Below are 20,387 nucleotides of genomic sequence, written 5' to 3' on the forward strand. Positions count from 1 at the left end.
AAAAAAAGTTGCTAGTTAGCTTCATTTCTTCAGTCTTAATTTAGACACTGATGTGGAAATTTACAGCTTTTCCTAGAAAGCAATAGTAGCTTGCTGAGACAAGAATGCTGTATGAAGAATGCTCTGGATACTGTCTCTGTTGGATGACAGATTTTCCTTAAGCCCATGGCAGTCTTCTCCACCTTGATGGAGACCCAGGTTCCTGTCTTTATTTTTTTGCTTCTTCATGGTTTGCTCTCTCACCAGCTTTACAAGAACGTCCCCTGCTTCTGCCTCAGTTGGCATTTTCTCTCCTTACCTCCTGTATTTCCGACTTATGAAGAGACCCGCATTTCCTTCCAACCTCTCTGCCTCCCAGAGAAAAGAAGCTTGTGACGATATGTATTATTGCTGATAAAGCCCTTATTTAGACATTTGTTGGCCACAATACAGATTGAAATGTTTTACTGCCAGAAAAACTAGAGCTGATTCATTTCCAACTAGAGTCCAGGCGAAACACCTAGATAGGGCTTTTAGTTTGAGAATATCCGTTGTCTGTTCTGACTGAGATAGAAAACTGCCATTGGCTCATAAACTATAAAGGGAAGAGATGCGGTAGAGTGTTTTATATGCCATGGAAAATTTAAGTCACATTTGTTCTGATTAGTGGCAATACAATTTATTGATTCTGTGCCAAATCTTAAATATATTTTTCATGAAGATAGAGTGCCATAGCAAAACGAAACACTGTGCATAAAAGTACATGAATCAAGTTTTAACGTGGCATGCTTGTTTAATAGGTGCGGCGTGGTCTTGATAAACTGCTAACGTGATTTAAATGTACATTTATATTGACAAAAATATGCTTTATTTACAAATAATGGTACCATACGAGGTGAATGATTAAATCAGATCTTTACATAGTTTTCATAAAACATCAGTCTAGGAAATTAATTTATTACTAAGACAAATGTGAATATTTTATAGCAGTTTTTGTGAAACCATTTTTTTCAATACTCATGTCACCTTAACACCAAATGTAAGCATGTCATCAGTTTGTCTAATATGTGTTAAATTTTGTCTGAAGTACTTACACATTTCATTTATATGTATGTCTACCATGTTTAATTATGCTTATAAGTATTTTGTCTATAAAAGATAAATAAACATGAATTTTAAAAAACTGATATTTTTTACTATTTTCAGATCCAGAAATAATGGTTTTCTTTGTGGTATTCATATCTGAGTGCAAGTTACTGATTCTTTGAGAGGCCAAGATTTAAGTGCATAGTTTTTGTAGTGCAGAGAAAAATGAAATTTCCTCTGATATATAGGTAAAATGACTAGTCCTAGATCCTTAAGACTACAGAGATCTGGGAGAAATCACATGAACATCTCAAGGTTAGATCTCCATCATCACAAAATTCAGTAAAGGCCAGTGTTACTGTCCTGTTTTTAACAAAACATTGTAAAAATGGCCATTTTAATTTTCTTACTCTATGTATAAATCAATTGTTACTCTTCTAAAACTGGAAAAACATTAGAAATCAACTATCCAACTTCATTTTACCCAAGAGAAACTTGAGGCCTAGAAAGGTGAAGTGATTTAAGTCACCTCATTAGTGATAAAATATTTATTTGAATAGTGTTAATAATCTTGATATGAATTATAACAAAGTTTGTGTGCTGTGGTATATTTGAGGCAGCCAGAGGTTGTCATGACTTACACTTAAATGAGCTGTGAGGTTTGGAGTTAGTTCCCTGATTTCTAGAGTCCTTAGTCCCTTCTCCTGTTAAATAATAATTGTATGACATTTACAGGGTTGTGTAAACACCATCTAAAAGATGGTGTATGTGAAATGCCTAACAACATAAAGCCTGAACACAACATAGGTGTTCTGGAAACAGAGCTCTTGTAACTCTTATTACTAACCACACACAAACAGCAGTCTGATAAAATGCAAAATACATACTAACTGAACTGCTTAAAGTGTATATAAAAATAGCTACCTACATTTATTGTAGAGCCTTCCCACCTCATTATTTTTTTTTCTATTAAATACCTCACTAAGGAAAACATTGCTAAAATAGGTTGGTTGACTCTTCTGTAATTCCTTAGTTAAGAATTCCACAGGGAACTTTTTTTTTTTTTTTTGTCTCCTTATCAAGCATCGTGGACCCTTTCCTCAATATAAGTAATCATAAAATACTGTTGATATCGAATGTACAAGCAATTTTACTGAATTTTTAACCCTAAAATATATTCAGGAAGTTGCATATTTCTTTTTTTGCTTATTTACTGATATTTGCATTCTTTAGAGAAGTGATTCTAACCAATTTATTAATGTGGTTAATTAAATTCTGATTGAACTTTTAAAATTGTACCATTAAATGTTAATGAGAGCCTTTTTTGTTACCATTTCTAGAAACAGAAATAGTTAAGTAAACATTCATTGATATTACTTCTTTTCTCTTTATCAAAGTAAAATGATAAATTGAGAACATTATAAATGGAAAACTAATTAAAAAAGATACATGTACCCCAATGTTCACAGCAGCACTATTTGCAGTAGCCAAAACATGGAAGCAAGCTAAATGTCCATCAACAGAGGAATAGATAAAGAAGTTGTGTGTGGGTGGGTCTGGGTGTGTGGGTGTGTAATGGTATATTACTGAGCTATTTCAAAAAGAATGAAATAATAATACTGCCATTTGCAGTACTCTAGATGAACCTAGAGATTATATTAAGTGAAGACAGAGAAGACAAATATATCACTTATATGTAGAATCTAAAGGAAAATGGTACATATCAACTTACCTACAAAACAGAAATAGAGTTACAGACAACAAATTCACAGTTACCAGGAGGGAAGGGGAGAGGGGTAAGTGGGAGACTGGGCTCAACATGCACACACTACTATGTATAAAACAGATAATGAGGACCTACTGTATAGCACAGGGAACTCGACTCAATATTCTGTGATCTAAATGGGAAAAGAATTTGAAAATGAAGAGATGCATGTATAACTGAATCACTTTGCTATATACCTGAAACTAACACAACATTGTTAATCAACTGTTCTCCAATATGAAATGAAAATTTAAAAATACTACATTGCTAAAAAAAATGATAACCATCCAACAAAACCAAAAACAAAAAACACTCCCTTATAACATCTTATAATAGTAACTATTCTGCTGATGCAATTTTAGCCTTGCAAAGTCAGGAGAAAAGAATAGAAAGAAAACAGAATGACAGAAATACCTTCTAAAACTCCTAGAGACCTGATTTATTTTCATTCTAAAGTACAGAATGGAGTAGCAAAGAAATAATCTCATCCATGTTTTAAAACTGGCATTAGGAGCCTACCCTCTTACCTCTCATGATAACAACTGACAAATGAACACCGTAATCTAACAATATGTTACCTTCAGAGGTTAATACATTGTCTTAAGAATGTCATTAATAACATTCACATGCAGTGTATTGGATACATGGTTGAATGACGTTACACCTTTTGAAGTTGCTGAGAAATATGGGTTTGTGGATATTATCTTTTGAGCATTTGTGTCATGTTACTAAGGGCATGACCTAAATATTATTGGAAAACCTAAAGCTCAGAATAGGTTTGACGCCATTTATACATTGGTCTGAAACACAGAAAATCCTTATGTGTCAGGAAAATGACTCTTCATGCCATATAGTTCAGTGGATAGGTGGGGTGAAAAAGAGAAAAAGAAAGATGTAATGATTGGTGCATTGGAACTCTGCTACAGTCAATGTAGTCATATATTAATCATTTTTAAAGAAATGTTTTATTTACAGATTCATTAAAAAGCTACACAAATAGTGCAGAATTCTTACATCCCTCTTACCCAGGTTTCACTCTTTTGAACATCTTACATTACTATGACACATTTGCTATAACTAAATTAAGAGATATTACTATTAACTAAAGTCCACACTCTACTCAGACTTGTTTTCTTCTATGTTTTTTTGCCCTTGCAGCATTCTATCCATTGTAACCTATTACATTCAGTGATCATGTCTCCTTGAGCCTCCTTTAGGCTGTGACAGCTTCTCAGACATTTCTTGTTTACAGTGCCCATGACAGTTTTGTGGAGTACTGGTCAGGTGTTTTGTAGAATGTGCCTCAGTTGGGATTTAATCTAATATTTTCAAATGGTGAGACTACGGTTATGGGCTTTGGGAGGCAGACTGCAAAGGTGGAGTGCCCTTTGATGAGATCATGTCATATCAAGGATACTATCCACATGACAATCTGATGTTAACCCTTATCATCTGGCCAAGGTTGTGTCTGCCAGTTTCCACCACTGTAAACTAACTCTCTCCCTATACTTTTCCCACTCTGTTCTTTGGAGTTGAATCACAAAGCACAGCCCACACTCACGGGATGGGGAAGTAAGCTTCACCTCCTTGTGGGGTGAGTAACCACATAGCTTATTTGGAATTCTTCCTTATGAGAGAAATGTCTCTTCTCTCCTATTTCTTTCTCCATCACTTTGTTTTTTATGTTGGAACTCGTGAGTATTCAATTCCTTTTCCCCCCAAATACAAATCAGTGGTGACCAAGAGACATGTTTACATTTTTATAAAAGTTAATAAAGATAAGTTGGAACATTTTTCATGGTGCCAATGAATACTATTTGACATTGGGTAAGATAATATATTCTATAATGTCCCCAGACTTCATCTTCCTGTAAATATCAGATGTGTTTCTCCTTAACTTGCCATGACTCCGTGTTCACCCTTGACATTCCCTGAAGGCTCTAAGTGTTGGCTTGTGAGTGGAGCCCTCTAAGATACTTGGCTTTTCCCCACCTCATTCCCATGACGATTGCATCTTACACATAATGACCTTCTTCAGCAAGTGATGTGGAGGCAAGGTTATAGTGTAACCATTTTCCTCTTTATAGAACCAGGAGAATTCATGATCTCTTCTCTATAGTAGATACGTTTTGTTTGTTTGAGTCACAGCAAAGGCAAAGTTGTAGCTCCTTAAGTTTCTAAAGAAAGAAATGGTTCATTTTCAAGCTTTGGGAAGTAATTTTAAGAAACAGTATAAGGAAACTCAGTCTTTTATCAGAAGGAGAAGATGCCCAAGAAACTCTTATTTTTACTTCTGCTTAATCAAAACACTGTGTACTAAAACAAGGTTAATCTCATCCAATTTCTGCGAGGAAAAATATCAATCAAAGCAAAAAGCGTCTTATTTGTCCTTGGAAGGAAGCTCAGTATAGTTCCTTGTCAAGAATTTGCTCAGTCCCAATTTTCACCCCCACAAAGGAAATAAATTCCTTATAATCAAAGGTAAAGCCAAGGATAATTGCATCCAGAACAACCCATCAGTACGTTAACTCTGACCCAGGCCCACAGACAGCTTGTTAGTTACTACCCAGGCCAGAGAGGGAGACAGACAATAGACCACTTCAGAGGTCAGTTAAGGAGACGGCCTCCCACTTAGGACTGCTGCCAGGGACGTACAATCCAGTGTCTGACATCTGGGTTCTGCAGCTGCCAAGCCTGCCCTTGTGTGGCCACAGGTGTTGGCTGTAACTCAGACACGTGGAAGAAGGAACAGTAACGGCAGTGTCGTCGTGCATGTGTATGTTTCTGCGTGTGTGTGCTTTCATTTTGCTTCCCAAAAGACACATGATTTTTTTTTGCTGTTGTTTCAAACTTAATGTATTTTTGCATTATGGCAAGGAACAGTTGGGAAACTAACAAAGAAGCAGCTTTTGTTCAAGAACAAAGGCAAAACAAAGCCGAGTTCTTACACCTACAGGTTAGGCCGTACATGCACAGGCTGTGTGTGGCATTGCTGGCTTAGTCTTTTGAATAGGTCTTCTCAGGAGTGAAAAAGACAGAAATGGATGCAGAAAAGCCAACGGGCAAACACAGAACCTAAATACTTATTTTCTCTCTATTTCCCCTGCCATCCTTGTTCTGGATCTTCATGAGAATTTGTACTCATCAGTGTGTTTTTGAGTCTGGGACAGACTGTATCTAGGTTTAATTTCACACTGCATGAGCTATACCCATCACGTAACACGCTTAAAGCTGTAAAACTAAGCTCTCTTCCCCTTGCTCCTGTTTCTGAGGCAAATCTAGAAGTTTCTGTCTTAGGTATTTGAGGCTCCTAACCCTAAAGATATGGGCAGTGGCAGAAATGGATGATTAAGAGAAGGGAACTAAACTGGTAAGAACTATGAAGAGCTAATAGCCAATAGCATTTATATCTGCATTTCCATAATTAAACATACACTTTCCCCTTGGTTTGCCTGCTTCGGAGCTTGTATTTAGACACTGAATTTAATGGAGGAGGGATGAATCTTCAGATTTCATCTTACTGAGTCTTTTCTAAAGAGAAATGCTTGTATCTTCAGGCCAGGGGTTCTTCATCTTTTAAAGCCAACGTGCCCTACAGTGTTGTCCATACTGTCTTCTAAGTATTTCACCAGCCACAAAAATTTTTAACAGGTTTTATTGTGTATTTTCTATTCCAAAAACAGCCTGGTCAGTTGACTATGCTTTTTCCAAGCACAGCCACCACCCCATTTTCCTTAAGAACCTATGCTCTCTTGTTGATGTTCTATCCGTCTATGCTTAGCACTAAATACATCCTCGAGCAGGATTTGTTGAATGGTTGAGTCAAGCAGTATAATAAATCACCACATTATCTGTATGGGAGACTTCCCAAAAGCAAAGGAATAGAATTGCAAAACTTTTGTCATTTTTCAGGCCCCAGTAAGTTCCCCAAATTATCATGCTGTGTTTACACAGCTGAAAGTAATGCTTACTTTACCAAGCCTCTACAAATTGTGCCTTTTGTCTGTTTTGGGTGTTCTCCACGTTTTCCAGCTTGTGTTTTCCTCTGCCCATAATAACTGTGTATGTCCTCTCAATGACTGAGGACTGATTCTAGGCAACACAGTGTATTCTGGTGCTGTGGATTCACATTGGAGGTTCTGTCTGGCAGCCTACTTCCCCTTATGTGTTTTTGGTTATGTTTGTGTGTGTGTTCATGTCACAGAGTTTATTAATCGTGTCTGACCTGTTCTTCAATATGTTTTCCTTGGAGCACACTTGGATATTTTAAATGACCACGTTTTAGGGGAAAACGATTCTCTAGAAGCAGCAGCACCTTCCTTTGGTACTCGTCAGTATCTGTCTCACATTTCCTACTCAGCCAACTCTTTCCTCTTCGTAGAAACATGTTCAGATCTCTGTCCTCCACCTCCAGCTATAAACTCCCTTTCCTTCTCTTTAATGTCCAGCTTCTTGAGAAAGTAGTTTGTGCCTCCACTTCCTTTCTAGTCTTTCATTGACCTGATTAATCGGATTTCCCACCCCTGTTGAGCACCTCCACAGAGCTGATTCATACAAGAGCCACCTCCAACCTGCCAAAGGCCTTATCTCCATTCCCTGGAGGCGATTATCACTGTTGGTTAATTCACGTTCCTGAAACCAACCCTGCCTTTCCAGCCTCACCTAATGCTCTTCTCACTCGGGTCCTCTGCGTTCTTGCCCTGGTAAGCGATGCCCTGTCCCCAAGCATGCCCTGCCTTCTCGCACCATCCTTGCATTTCCTTCTTTTTGCTTGGACCACCCTGACCTTCCTTCTTCTCCTTGTTTTGTTTTGTTGTTCTTTGTTTTCCAGTCAAAAACATTTCTTAGGGGATGCTTTATGGAATATAGAGAATACAAAATTTAGGATCACAAGATGAAGCAATTTCAGCCCTCTCAAAAGTCAGCCCAGCCCTCAATGCTCTGCAGATGCGAAACCACTGGTGAGACTCACTAAAAGCACTTCGTCACAGAGGAGGCTTTTTGTGAACATTCACAAGAGTTAAGTGCCAAACCACATCACATCACACTTATGCAGCAACAATGCATTCATACTGTTTTCATTAGTCACTAGTAGTCAGCTTCATAAAACACCAGAAAAAAGCACAAGAGGGCTCACAAAATGGGTTAAAAAAAGAACCTGTCCTTGCAAAGCACACTGTAATGGAGGATGAGAAGACACTTTTTAAAGTATTATGCGTCCTACAGAAAGTATTCACTCCACAATCTCAAGTGACCCAACGTGTGATAAATGTTTTTACAAGGTCTCAACCAGGTAGCACCTCCTCTGGGAGCCTTTCCTTATTCTTCCTAAGCTGGACTGGATTTCCTGACACGGCCCTGCCATGGATAGTATACACTATCCTGTATACACTCTCCTGTGTACTCTCCTTTCAAGGCTCTTGACCCACAGTATTACAATTGCTTCTTCACTTGTCTACTGCGTAGCTCTGTGGGTGGACCCTAACATGTACATACTACCGTGGTTAGCATGATGCTGACATAGTGTGTGTGCTCAATACAAGTAGGCTGAGTGGACACATGATGGAATCGCCACTGATCCAAGGAAATGTATGATGTTATTTTTCATCTACGGTAGAATTTGCCTTTGAGTGTCTTTTGGAAGCCTTTAAGCATCCTTTTAGATGTTTGTACTAGAATATGCTAAATTTCTTAATGGTCCTAAACTTATCTTGTATCCTACATAATTTAGCTCTTGAATTTTTTGAAAGTAGAAATCTACCTTTGGTTTGGTTAGCTGTATCAGTAGTACCAATACTTCTTAGTACTGGATACAAAAGGTAATAAATACCAAAAGAATTTTTTGTGTTTATTATCACCTTTCAGACAGTGTTGATTAAGTCTTTAGATTAAATTTTGGGAGTTTAAGTGACTGTGAATCTATCTGTCATAACTTGGGTTTCATATTTCAGTTTCCCTTAATGTACACAGAGCTGGAACTTTCTTCTGTCTTCTATTAAATCAACATTGATTACTGCTAATTAAATTACATGGCTCTTAAATCATAGATCTGTGTAGATTTAAACATACACCATAAAAATTGAATGCCTGCTTTTTTAATGGGTTGTGGCATTTTGTTTTTATGTAACTTAACCTCACTGAAGACTTTGGAAATATTAACCCTTCCACATTCTTGAAGGACAAGCTCATTTTACTTTTCAGGAGAAACAAATAATTATCTGAGGAAAGACCATCATGTTGATTTTTCATGTAACCAAAGCATGATTCTAAAATATTTCTTTAACTGGTCCATTCACTTGGTAGCCAGTTTACTGCATAAATTCACCTTAATTTCCATAATGGATTATAATGATTGTACATTATTAATCAATTACATTTCTAATCAGCTTGGTCACCACATTAATTATTACAATCTCTAAACTTCCTCATTTTTATGGATACTCCCTTCTCCCTAGATGCAAAGATGAAGACATACATCATTTTCAACAGATGGAGAAAATAATAGTAGCCAATCTCTTAAAACTTACATTTAGTTTTTAAAAAGCAAAAGGTAAAAATCACTGTTATATTGGTTAACACAATTCTATGTTTCCATTATCTAAATAACAACTTGCAAATACTTTATAACATCAAGAAGTAATAAAATCTCCCATTAGACAAGCTTTTGGGCAAAAATACTCTCCCAAACTAAATTTGAAACAAAGTCCTTAATCTTTATTACCTTCCTATTCTTGACTAAAACATTGTGTTAAATGAGTATCAAGGGTCAACAGTTTCTTTTTTCCCTCTAATTGAAAGACTATCTCCTGAAATTCTCTGTGCTCATCTTAGATTTACCACGCTAGTAATTTTACGTGACTTTAAGCTTCTATGCTTAGCAATGTACACCTATTAGAGAGTGATTGTAGGAATAAAACCCTGATTAAGCAACGCACTAGTCTCCTGGGTGTAGGTTATTTTCATTTGGGTTTTCGAGTGTTCATGGAGATACACTGGAGGCACTGTTTCTTTTTTCAGTAGATTGTGATGAGAGCCTCATTTCCCAGGGCACACTATCTCTACCCTACAGGTCGGAGACCACTGGGCCCACTGCCGTTGTTGTGGATCTGATGCCAGATCCCTCAGCCCAGGCCTGCTTTGTCACACTTGTTTGGTACCAAGTGCAAGAAATGTCCCCAGCACTTGACAGAACATAAGACAGAAGAGGCTGCAAGGCCACCACTTTTCACTCCAGAATGTAACATAGCGACAGCAATCGTGGTATCTCCTCAAGAGCCAGTGACAGGTTAGGTCATCAGCAAATGCCGGGTAAGCAAGCCAATTTAAATGAAAATCCTGGAAAGACGTGACTGGGTGTGTGGGAGTTAACCAGAGGAACCAGGAAAATTTGGTGGGAGCTATTTTTTTTCATTTTATTTTAATATTTTCCTCCTTGCCTAGAGTGTGTAAGATGAAACACAAGACAGGAGAGAAGTAGGCAGGGGAGGGCATGGTGGAGCGGAGTGAGGGTGTCCAGCACGGAGAAATGAAGCTGTGTTCTCTCGTGCTGTTTACTCGCTAGTTGTGACTCTTTGCGACCCCATGGACTGTAGCCCACCAGGCTCCTCTGTCCATGGGATTCTCCAGGCAAGAGTACTGGAGTGGGTTGCCATGCCCTCCTCCAGGGGATCTTCCCAACTTAGGGATCAAACCCACGTCTCCTGTATCTTTGGCGTTGCAGGCAGATTCTTTACTGTCTGAGCCACCGGGAGGCCCCCGGTTCTCTCGTGAGGGACCTAATGATAACCACTTTCTTACTGCCTCTCTTCCCGGGCACCACTCTCCCGCTGAGCCTTACTCCCCGAGGGGGTCCGACCAGGCCGACCTCCCTTCTTGCTGCCTATTCAGCCGCCGCCTCCTTTCCAATGCCCTGTCGGTCCCCTATCAGTGCTATTCCATCTTCTCTTCTGCCTGTGAGCATGCCACCCACTAATAATGCCATTTGCAGCAATATGGATGGGCCTAGAGGGTATCATAGTGAGTGAAGTAAGGCTAGACAGAGGAGAAGTATCATATGACATCCCTTATACTCAGAATCTAAAAAGAAATTATACAAATGAACTTATTTACAAAACAGAAACAGACTCACAGACTTAGAGAACAAACTCATGGTTCTAAGTTGGGGAAGACGAGAGGAAGAGATAGGGAGTGTGGGATGTCCTGCACTCTCTAAAATGGATAACCAATAAGGACCTATTGTATGGCACAGGGAACCCTGCTCAGTATTATGTGACTGGGAAGGGAGAATGCACCCATGTGTATGTATGGCTGAGTCCCTTTGCCGTTCACCTGAAGCTATCACAACATTGTTCATTGGCTATACGCCAATATAAAATTAAAAATAAAAAAAAAAAAACTACTCGGCGCAGCTCAGCTTCTAGCCCCCTCATGAAAGTTCTCTATGCATGGAGTTCACGTCCATCTCAGAACCTCAGTGGCATTCTGATCTTCTATTTCTTCCACTTGCTTTCTGATGATATTGTGTGGGTGAATCTTGACTCTCTTAAATACATTGTAAGTTACACCTGGGCCGATAATTACTTTATAGGACACATTACACATGGCAGGAGCTCCTTGAATGCCTCACTTCCAAACATTCCAGTAGTTCATCTTAAATGGCAACCATCCACACTCATCCGAAAGGTCTTCTGTGCCCAAGGAAGATCTGCTATCACCACTGTCATCAGATTTATTGTCATTTCTTCCTCCACACTTTTCCCTCCTCCTCGTTTTCATGAGCTCTTCAGTATAAGCCCCCTCCCTACCCCAGCTAAAACATTTCTTCCACCAGCTAAAACATTGGCCTGCTCTGCACACATCTCTACTCCCTACCTATCCCTGTTACTCGGAGATAGAAATTTGTTTTTCTCACTTAAGAAATGGCACTCTCCCTGGTACCACCCATGACAGTAACTATATGGAGTTTTTGTTTTGTACCTTCTCAAATGAGACATTAGGTGCAAAGGATGAAAGTCAACAATATTTATAAAATCCATTAAAAAATGTATTTAGCAGGATGAGGACTTCATAAGGCAGGTATCTATTTCATTGATAACTCTGGAAAAATAACACATTCAAGTCCTACAGATATTTTTGAAGCTCATGATTGAGTGTAGAACTATTCTATCATTACCAGAAATGTTTATTAAGCACCTCTCTTTCTTGTCTTTTTAAATAAATCAATTATGCATCACTTCAGCTTAGGTTTGAAGCATAGAATTTCTCCGTAAGAGATGCTCAGTAAATTCTGAATGGATAGATGCATGACTGCAGCCATGAAATTAAAAGAGGCGTGCTCCTTGGAAGAAAGGCTATGACAAACCTAGCCAGCATGTTAAAAAGCAGAGACATCACTTTGCCAAAAAGGTCTGTATAGTCAAAGCTGTGTTTTTCCAGTTACTACTGGATGGACTATAAGTAAAGCTGAACACCAAAGAACCAATGCTCTTGAATTGTGGTGTTGGAGAAGACTCTTGAGAGTCCCTTGGACTGCAAGGAGATCTAACCAGTCAATCCTAGAGGAAATCAATCCTGGATATTCATTGGAAGGATTGATGCTGAAACTCCAATACTTCAGCCACATGATGCAAAGAGATGACTCATTAGAAAAGACCCTGATGCTGGGAAAGATTGAAGACAGGAGGAAAAGGGGAAAACAGAGGACGAGATGGTTGGATGGCATCACTGACTCAATGCACATGAGTTTGAGCAAGCTCCAGGAGATGGTGAAGGACAGCCTGGTGTGCTGCAGTCTCTGGGGTTGCAAAGAGCTGGACATGACTGATCGACTGAATAACAACAACGGAAGGATGAATGGATCGATGAAAGTGGGTTGTTGTCCATCACACCTGCACATGGCTCAGATCCATGACAGTATCATTTGCTTTGAATTGTGCAGTAGGTTCTGGTCATCGTGTTATGCTACTGCACATACATACTTGTCCATTCCCCCTTGGGAAAAAAGACAGTTGACAGAGTGGATGTAACCTGATGGTATATGGTAATAGCAGATATAATTTTAGCTTACATTTGCTAAGTTCTTAGGTATCAAGCACTGTTCCAAGTGCTTTAGATATATTATTTTATTGAATCTTTTAAAACCTTATCATTGCCAAAAGATGGAAACAACTCAGGCTCCTACCAACAGATGAATAGATGAACAAAATGATGAAAACATTGGAATGTCATTCAGCCCTTAAAAGGAATGAAGTGCTGACATATGCTACAACATGAATGAACCTTGGAAACCTTATATGAGGTGAAATGAGCCTTGTGGAACAGTACTGCACTATTACACTTACTTGAACTGTCTAGAATAGATTCATTCATAAAAACAGTAAGTGGCTTAGAGGTTAGCAGTGATTTGAGGCTGGGGAGAAGGTGGCTGGCAGGTCTTGCTTAGTGAGCAGAGTTTCTGTCTGGGGTGTTGATAAAAACTGTAAGTAGATGCGGTGACAATTGCACAACATCGTGAATGTAACTGATGCCACTCCATTGTACCCTTAAAATGGGTGAAAACAACAGATTTTATATTTTACCTCAATAAAAGTTAATGGAGAAAAACCCTGTTATTAAAGTTTGTTGCTCAGTCATGTCCGACTCTTTGTGACCCCATGGACTGTAGCCTACCAGGCTCCTCTTTCCATGGGATTCTCCAGGCAAGAATACTGGAGTGAGGTGCCATTCCCTTCTCCAGGGGATCTTCCCAACCCAGGGATCATACCCAGGTCTCCTGTATTGTAGGCAGATTCTTTACTGTCTGAGCCATGAGGAAAGCCCCTCAATAAAAATTAGTGGAAAAAATCCTATTATTAGCCCAATTTTAAATTTGAATATAACAGGAATGTTTAAACAAATATGAGTTATATATTCTGACAAAACAAGAAGTACAGGAGGTGAAACAGCATTGGTTCACAGCCTCAATGATATCGAGGTTGTCCTCTCTTTGAGTCTCTTGCCTTTTCCTGATGATAGCAAGAAAATGGCTGCAGCTCTATATATTGCTTCCAGGTTTGAGGTAGGAAGTGGATAAGAAGGGGATGATACCTGTCTAATCTTTTTGTTGTATCAGGGAAAAAAACAAAAGCTTTTCTTATGCCTCTAATACGTTTCCACTTGTATCTGACTGGGCAGAACTGTGCCTCCAGGCTGTTCTTAGATGCAAGGCGAGGAAGCCTGGCAACATAAGTGATTAGTGTTTCCAGTCTCTTCTGCTGGGCTTCCCAGGTGTCTCAGTGGTAAAGAATTGGCCTGCCAATGCAGGAGTTGTGGGTTCGATCCCTGGATCAGAAAGATCCCCTGGAGGAGGAAATGGCAACCCAGCGCAGTATTCTTGCCTGGGCAATCCTATGAACAGAGGAGCCCCGAGGGCTATATAGTACTTGGGGGTCACAAAGCGTCGGACACAACAGAGCACGCAAGCCTCTTCCATGAGGCAACAAGGAGATGGATTGGAATGTCTGTTGAGGAATGAACACCATCTGGCACAATGACAAGAATGAGCACCAGAGAGGTTAAAGCAGAGTTTCCTCTGCTGGAAGCAAACCTGACAGCTGACATTTTGGACTGGGTAATTCTCCCTTGTGAGGGGCTGGTATGTACTTTATGGGAAGTTTAGCCCCATCCCTTGCCTCTACCCATCAGATAACAGTAGCCTTCCACCCTGCCCCCCACCACCTTAGTTGTGATCATCAAAAATGTCTCCAGACATTGTCCCTAATTGAGGACCACTGGGCTAGATGATTGGCCAGAATCTCATTGCTGGGACTTCCCTGGTGGTCCGACGGCTAAGACTCCACCCTTCTAAAGTAGGAGGCCTGAGTTTGCTCCTTGATAAGGGAACTAGATCCCACATGCCACAACTAAGGCCCAGCACAGACAAATAAATAAATACATTTTTTTAAAAATATGAAGTCTCGTTGCTGAGATTTGAATCCAGACACCTGAATTTGCATTCCTCTTGGCCACCATCTGAGCAGCCTGTGCCATTGAACACATGGCCTTATAGTTAACAGGAGCTATAGATCAAGCGGACTAACTTGTATACACTGAGTTAGTGAGACACCCAGGAGATGCTTTGCCAACCATCCACATGCATTTTCTGAGTGCTTGTTACTGAGACATAAGCCCTGGCAGTTTAGAAGTCATAACACGTATTTATGATGGAGAAAGGTTCAAGTAGATTTATAACCCAAACATTTTCAACAGGGCAAAAATGTCTTAGATATTAAAACTCAGCCCTACCCAACAGAGCTTACCCCAGTATTTAATTTCTCTATAAAGGAGTATTTAAATTGTTTTCTTCTCTTTGAGGGAGCAATAATGAAAAAAAAAAAATAGGTTGAGAAACATTGCTGTAGCCTAAGGAACTAGGTGGAGCAAGCAGTTTTTTTCTGAAAAGGTGAGAAATATCATTATTGACCTAAAATGAGAGAACATAGGATCCCTAGAATGTGAATGGTGAGTGAATTTTAGGAGTCCTGCTGGGTGTTTTCAATAGATGCATCCCTTTATTGGTTCAGTCAGTAGTCATCCCAATTAATTCACTTTCATGTCTCTTTATTCATGAATGTGATACATTTTAATCTTTCTCCCTTTTTTTTATCACATTACTTTCGATGGAACATGCCTCCCAACAAGTGAATTTCCTCCCTTTTCTTCAGTCTCCATTATTCAAAGAGACATCTGTTTTCTTTAAGAAATAAAAGTGTCTAGAAATACACTCACAGGATTAAAACGTGTTTGCATCATCAGCTGATTACTCACATCATAGAATAGCAAGTAAATATAGTGAGGAAGACAAGTTTACGAACCATGAAATTTAGTAGATCTAGCTTTAATTCCTTGATGTTGGACAAGTTACATGACCTCATAGAACCTCCATTTTCTTATCTTTGAAATGGGCCTGATGTTTGAGATAGTGTGGAGATAAGAATTAAAGGAGCTATTATTATATGTCAACTGCTTAGCAGAGAGCCTAGCCAGTAGTGAATGGCAAATATGGGGCAACTACTGGCAATAGTGTCTGTAAATAATATTAAGTAAAGCAATTTTTTCTGATAGAAAAAATAGATGGTAGTTTGAGAATGGACTGATTCAGATCAAAGTGACGTAAGAGATTCCTCATCACTCAGTGGTTGACTCAGGAGAGTCAGCCAGGATTGAGTCTACCTGTTCTGAACTTAATCATGGTTCTTGCTAAGCATAAAGACAAGATGCCTAATGTTCACACAGGAGAAGGGCCACACTGGACCCTGTCTCCCTGGTACACCTCCCTAGAGCTGATGCTGTCCACCACTTTCAGCAAGTCACTTAACATCTGTTTATCAGCATCCTCCTGTAACAATTAGGAGGAAGGTACCTGCCCTTCTTTCCCCATAAGATGGTGGAGTGTAAATGAACTCATTCATGCATATCTATTCCCTGTAAGATAGCATAAGGCACAGTCCCTGTTCACAGAGTTTACATTTGTTATTTGTCTTATTTCTTTAAAACCCTTTGCTTAAGACAGAAATATAGATCAATGGAACAGAATAGAAAGCCCAGAGATAAATCCACGAACCTATGGACACCTTAACTTCGACAAAGGAGGCAAGGATATACAATGGAAAAAAGACAACCTCTTTAACAAGTGGTGCTGGGAAAACTGGTCAACCACTTGTAAAAGAATGAAACTAGAACACTTTCTAACACCATTCACAAAAATAAACTCAAAATGAATTAAAGATATAAATGTAAGAACAGAAACTATAAAACTAGAGGAGAACATAGGCAAAACACTCTCTGACATGAATCACAGCAGGATCCTCTATGACCCACCTCCCAGGATATTGGAAATAAAAGCAAAAATAAACAAATGGGACCTAATGAAACTTAAAAGCTTCTGCACAACAAAGGAAACTATAAGTAAGGTGAAAAGACAGCCCTCAGATTGGGAGAAAATAATAGCAAACGAAGCAACAGACAAAGGATTAATCTCAAAAATATACAAGCAAGTCCTGCAGCTCAATTCCAGAAAAATAAATGACCCAATCAAAAAATGGGCCAAAGATCTAAACAGACATTTCTCCAAAGAAGACATACAGATGGCTAACAAACACATGAAAAGATGCTCAACATCACTCATTATCAGAGAAATGCAAATCAAAACCACAATGAGGTACCATTACACGCCAGTCAGGATGGCTGCTATCCAAAAGTCTACAAGCAATAAATGCTGGAGAGGGTGTGGAGAAAAGGGAACCCTCTTACACTGTTGGTGGGAATGCAAACTAGTACAGCCGCTATGGAGAACAGTGTGGAGATTGCTTAAAAAAATGGAAATAGAACTGCCATATGACCCAGCAATCCCACTTCTGGGCATACACACTGAGGAAACCAGATCTGAAAGAGACACGTGCACCCCAATGTTCATCGCAGCACTGTTTATAATAGCCAGGACATGGAAGCAACCTAGATGCCCATCAGCAGACGAATGGATAAGGAAGCTGTGGTACATATACACCATGGAATATTACTCAGCCATTAAAAAGAATTCATTTGAATCAGTTCTAGTGAAATGGATGAAACTGGAGCCCATTATACAGAGTGAAGTAAGCCAGAAAGATGAAGACCAATACAGCATACTAACACATATATATGGAATTTAGAAAGATGGTAATGATAACCCTATATGCAAAACAGAAAAAGAGACACAAATGTACAGAACAGACTTTTGGACTCTGTGGGAGAAGGCAAGGGTGGGATGTTTTGAGAGAACAGCATGTATATTATCTAAAGTGAAACAGATCACCAGCCCAGGTGGGATGCATGAGACAAGTGCTCGGGCCTGGTGCACTGGGAAGACCCAGAGGAATCGGGTGGAGAGGGAGGTGGGAGGGGGGATCAGGATGGGGAATACATGTAAATCCATGGCTGATTCATGTCAATGTATGAGGAGACCCACTACAACGTTGTAAAGTAGTTAGCCTCCAACTAATAAAAATAAATGAAAAAAATAAAAATAAATCAATAAATAAACCCTTTGCTTATATTTACAATAGGCAGGACATGAGAGCAACCTAGATGTCCATCAACAGATGGATGGATAAGGAAGTTGTGATATGTATATGCAGTGGAATACTAGCCATAAAAAGGAACACATCTGAGTCAGTTCTAGTGAGGTGGATGAGCCTAGAGCCTGTTATGCAGAGTGAAGTAAGTCGGAAGAGAAAAACAGATATCATATAGTAAAGCATATATATGGAATCTAGAAAAGTGGACTGATGAATCTATTTTCAGGGAATGAATGGAAACACAGATGTAGAGAATGAACTTGTAGATACAGCGGGAGAAGAGGAGAGTGGGACAAATTGAGCACTGACATATATACATTACCATGTGCAAAATAGCTGGCTAGGAGGAGGCCGCTAAATAACACAAGAGGCCAGCCTGGTACACTGTGACAACCTAGAGGGGCAGGATGGGGGGAGCCCAAGAAGGAGGGGATATATACATGTGTGTGTATATATAGTTATGACTCATCCGGGGTATTGTATGGCAGAAACCAGCGTAACAGTGTAAAGCCTTCAAATAAAATTATCCTTCAAATAAAATAAATATCCTTATTATCCTTCAAATAAAAATAAACCCTTTAATGTTTAACACATAGGAAAACATCAAAAAAAGTAACAATCATTTATTTGTTGTTTTGTTATTCTCTAAAACATTGTCGATTAAAAATGCACCTTAGCAGTATAATGCTGACTGATGGCCTGAAGGGATGGGCGCCCCCTGTGACCTGGGTGTCTGAAGTAGGTGGTTTGTAAGAAGAACTCACTAATGCTCCTGGGTTCATAGTTCAGTTGTCTGTTGACTTTGAATAATAAAGTGTTCAGAGAATAGATGCTTTTTATAATGGGGCGGGTAGAGGTGGAAACCGGATGACTTGAGAAAGTACCTATTGTTTCTTTTAAATTTCTCATCTGAAAATAAGTTCACTATTTAGTCAGGATTTCTTCTTAGGGTTACTAAAGCTGTAGAAGAGGTTGGGAGAGCGATTCTATGCAATTCTTTCTAAGCCCTATATTTTTGACACTTTTTTCAAGTTGTTAAAATATATGTGAGATATTAATGTGAAGGAGATACAAGAAATAATCCGTAGCTTTATTTTATGTTTGTGACTTCATCTGGCTGTAAAGCAAATGGCTCACAGATTATAGCAGTCACTTTTTATACTGACCACGCTAGTTTAGAATCACTATAACAACCACTAACCACTCTATTTGCTAGAAAGGCACATATTCTAGACTAAATTTTGGCTTAGGGAACTGCTATTAATTCTATCACATGAATCATAGGATAATCTTATAAAATGTTCATAGCTAAGCACTGGATTTATCTTCTTTGACGCTACTAGATTCCTTCAAGAAATTCTCTTGCCTAGAGATTACTGTTATAAATCGTCCCAGCATCTGACTTGAAATCATTGCTGGTCCCAACTATTGGCCTTGGACCTCTTACTGCCTTTTAGCCATCATCTCAAAAACATAACTGAATGTATGTATTCCTCTCTTCTGAAACATTTTCCTTCATATCAACCTAACTCACCTCTTCTCTGTTTCCTCATGCCAGACATCCTAGAGTGTGAAGTCAAGCAGGCCTTAGAAAGCATCACTATGAACAAAGCTAGCGGAGGTGATGGAATTCCAGCTGGGCTATTTCAAATCCTAAAAGATGGTGCTGTGAAAGTGCTGCACTCAATATGTCAGCAAATTTGGAAAATTCAGCAGTGGTCACAGGACTGGAAAAGGTCGGTTTTCATTCCAATCCCAGAGAAAGGCAATGCCAAAGAATGTTCAAACTACCATACAATTGCACTCATTTCACATGCTAGTTGGAGAAGGATATGGCAACCCACTCTAGTATTCTTGCCTGGAAAATTCCATGCATGGAGGAACCTGGTAGGCTACAGTTCATGGGGTCACAAAGAGTCAGATATGACTGAGTGACTTCACTTTCACTTTCACATGCTAGTAAGGCTATGCTCAAAAACCTTCAAGCTAGGCTTCAAGAGTACATGAACCAAGAACTTCCAGATGTACAAGAGAGATTTAGAAAAGGCAAAGGAACCAGAGATCAAATTGCCAACATCTGCTAGATCATAAAAAACCAAAGGAAAAAAAAAAGCCAAGGGAATTCCAAAAAACATCTATTTCTGCATTATTAACTATGCTGTCTTTGACTACGTGGATCACAACAAACTGTGGAAAATTCTTAAAGAGATGGGAATACCAGACCACCTGACCTGTCTTCTGAGAAACCTGTAAGCAGGACAAGAAGCAACAGTCAGACCTGGACATGGAACAACAGACTGGTTCAAAATCAGGAAAGGAGTACATCAAGGCTGTATATTGTCACCCTGCTTATTTAACTTATATGCAGAGTACATCATGTGAAATGCTGGGCTGGAAGACTCACACGGTTGAATCAAGATTGCTGGGAGAAATATCAACAACCTCAGATATGTGGATGATACTAC

At 39.2% G+C, this 20,387-nt stretch overlaps 1 protein-coding gene and 1 long non-coding RNA gene across 4 annotated transcripts in view; one reads left to right on the forward strand and one right to left on the reverse strand.

Moving 5' to 3' along the window:
• Positions 1–20,387, forward strand: part of UMAD1 (UBAP1-MVB12-associated (UMA) domain containing 1) — a 311,916-nt gene that overhangs the window by 246,167 nt on the left and 45,362 nt on the right. Inside the window, exon 5 of one of the 3 annotated variants that reach the window (XM_061164963.1) lies at positions 19,481–19,498. The exons of the other annotated variants lie outside the window; for them this stretch is intronic. Within the exon in view, the coding sequence (XP_061020946.1) occupies position 19,481 (1 nt within the window). The 3' untranslated portion in view covers positions 19,482–19,498. Of the gene's footprint in view, positions 1–19,480; positions 19,499–20,387 lie in introns of those variants that run through there. 3 annotated transcript variants of the gene reach the window in all.
• LOC133072099 (uncharacterized) overlaps positions 1–20,387 on the reverse strand; it is a 152,668-nt gene that overhangs the window by 77,176 nt on the left and 55,105 nt on the right. The gene's annotated exons all lie outside the window — the stretch shown is intronic.

The sequence above is a fragment of the Dama dama genome, chromosome 18 (genome assembly GCF_033118175.1).
Source record: "Dama dama isolate Ldn47 chromosome 18, ASM3311817v1, whole genome shotgun sequence".
Classification (NCBI taxonomy): domain Eukaryota; kingdom Metazoa; phylum Chordata; class Mammalia; order Artiodactyla; family Cervidae; genus Dama; species Dama dama.